The sequence below is a fragment of the Echinops telfairi genome, unplaced genomic scaffold (assembly GCF_000313985.2).
Source record: "Echinops telfairi isolate 266 unplaced genomic scaffold, ASM31398v2 ScPeMD7_70;HRSCAF=299, whole genome shotgun sequence".
Lineage (NCBI taxonomy): Eukaryota > Metazoa > Chordata > Mammalia > Afrosoricida > Tenrecidae > Echinops > Echinops telfairi.
Window position 1 is genome coordinate 65,551,404 of NW_022103968.1, and position 2,613 is coordinate 65,554,016.

The following is a 2,613-nucleotide window of genomic DNA, read 5'->3' on the forward strand; positions in this document are numbered from 1 at the left end:
CCACTGACAAAGAACAAATTAAAACACAACACGAAAGAAAAGCTTGTAGTTAGTTCAAGGATCGCTGGCCACCAGTCTCTCTCTCACTGATTTTTTAAATAGTGCTTATATGAAACTTTACACATAAATTAGCTATTGTCTGTGACATTAGTTGCTATCCTCATAGCCCCACAATGTGTCACAGCTCTCCCCATTTCTACCCCGGGTTCCCATTTCCATTTGTGTGGTTTCATAACCAATCCATGGTATTTTAGATTGCCTCATGTGCATGTGAAAGTAGGACGCCGAGGAAGGAAGACGAAAGAAGAATCAATGTATTTGAATCGTGGTGCTAGCAAATAATATTGAAAGTACCATGGACTGCCAAGAGAACAAACAGGTTATTCTTGGAAGAAGTACAGCCAGAATGTTCCTGGAAGGCAAGGATGGTGAGATTTAACCTCACATACTTCGGGCATGTTAAGAGAAGCCAGTCCCTGGAGAGGACATCATGCTTGCGTAAGCAGAGGGGCAGCGAAAAAGAGGAATACCATCGCCGAGATGGACTGAACATGACAATCGTGAGAACGGCACCAGACCAGGCAAGGATTTATTGTGTTGCACGGAGAGAATGACAGGGCTTTCTACTCCCGTAAAGAGTGCAAGTCTCAGAAACTCCCGGAGCAGTGCTCCTCCGTCCTTTGGGTCACTGTGAGTCAGCACGGACTCGATGGCAGTGAGTGTTCGGTTCTTTTTCAGGTTTGTTTTGAGTTGGAACCTAACAACAAAGTGCCCCTCTCGGCTCTCTCATCTTTGCTTTTGGCAAATGACCTTCAGATCTCATATAGTTGACTGTTTTTAAACGCACATTCTGCACAGGTGTTATTGCTCAATTTACAGGCCAGTCTATTATTTGATTGACATGTGACCTCTGGGAGTGGCTTCAGTTCCAAGGTACAAGGGTGACTTATGGCAATAGTTTCAGGAGTTCCTTCAGTCGCTATCAGACCACCGCGTACGATCATTTTCATACATTACAATTTTGTTCTCCATTTTTCCCCCATCCTGACTGGTACCTTGTATTGTGCTCCTGGGTCCGAGTGCCCATTAGTGTTGGCAGAGCACCTTCTACTCTTCTGGGCTCTGGATAGAGAACTCTGTGATTATGGGAGCCATCAGTCCTTTGGACCAACTGCTTCCTTCAGTGTGTTTGCTCTCCGTGACTCTCCTTTACTCCCGGCAGGAAGAGATCAATAGTTGTGTCTAAGATGATTGCTCGCAAGCTTTGAAGACCCCAAACTCTGCTCACCAAATGAGCATACAGAATAGTATTTTTATGAGCATGTAATACCAATCAATCTAGGTGTCCCCTGAGACTGGTCCTTAGTCTTCAAGCCCAGGAGCTCAATCCTGTGAAGTGACTGGTTATGTATAAAAAGCTTCCATTTCACGGGTGGCAGTTTTTGAGGGTGGGGTCAGAATTCCTTATGCTGCCCTCCCAGGATGACTTGTTTCTGTACTGAGGAGCCCACAGCAGGTTGCCTCTGGGCTAGCCGACAGGAAAATGTTTGCTTTGCTTAGAGTGTACACAGAATAAATAGTGGAAACTCAAAAAAAAAAGCTTCCATGACTGTGCCCCCAATGTGTTATATTAGATATATGAATATGCATGTTGCACATATAAATATGTACATAAAACTATCCCTTTGATTTTTTTCTTAATGGCATTTTAATCCTTACAGAAAGTGAGGCTTGGGACCTCATTCATCTTTAGCTTTCTCTTCCTCAACTTTCCCAAACCTTCCCAATCTTTTCCTCACCCTGAAATCCCTCTCCCTCCATCTTCATTTGACAAGCAGTTCTCTTCACCTTCACTGCTTACCTTAGATACCACCTCCTCCGTGAAGCCTTCCTGGAAAAGACTCCATCCTAGTAGATAATAATTGTCTCCTCTGGGCCCACAAAGGGTTTTACTTGAATCTCTATTATACTACTCATCAAAAGTCTGTATTGTGGCTAGTGAAGCCTGCCTGAGTCACATTTAAACGGAACAAATCGCCAAAGGTCATAAACTAGTCATGGGTATATATGGAATGGTAACTTGGATCTCCTGCCCTGAGCATTTTCTGTTATACCATACTGCCTTGTTCAATTCCTTAGACATAATTACCTGTCCCTCTGGATTGTGGTTTAGTGACAGTTCAGCTTCCAAAGGAGTATCAGAGCTCTGAGATTTTATACTGGGTGCTTGCTGAAAGAAACAAACAAACAAACACTTCAAAAGTGAAAGTTTTACATGGTTTTCACAATGTCAGAAAGGCCGTAAGACACAATGATCATTACATTGCATCAAGATGCATACTAAATCAATATGGCTCACAAAAAGAGAATCAGTCCAAGCATCTGAATTGTAACAAAGATGGCATAGCCACGTCTTTCTCAACAACCCATCACATCCTAACGTCTTTCCCTTCCTTACCATATCTTTTTCTTTGATTACTTTATCTTCTTTCAGGTTCTTAGAAACAGTTGGTTTAGACTGTGGAGAAAAAGTTCCTCCTCCTTTACTATTGTGGATCAAATGATGGCCAGTGTCCCGGAACAAGCTAAATAAACATTTGGTCTGAAGAGGGG

At 42.9% G+C, this 2,613-nt stretch overlaps 1 protein-coding gene across 1 annotated transcript in view; it reads right to left on the reverse strand.

Moving 5' to 3' along the window:
- CFAP70 (cilia and flagella associated protein 70) overlaps positions 1 to 2,613 on the reverse strand; it is a 113,406-nt gene that overhangs the window by 62,782 nt on the left and 48,011 nt on the right. The window contains exons 11-12 of the mRNA XM_004701413.2: positions 2,459 to 2,602; positions 2,150 to 2,230 (exon numbers count right to left, since the gene is read on the reverse strand). Coding sequence (XP_004701470.1) covers positions 2,150 to 2,230; positions 2,459 to 2,602 — 225 coding nt within the window. The remainder of the gene's footprint in view (positions 1 to 2,149; positions 2,231 to 2,458; positions 2,603 to 2,613) is intronic.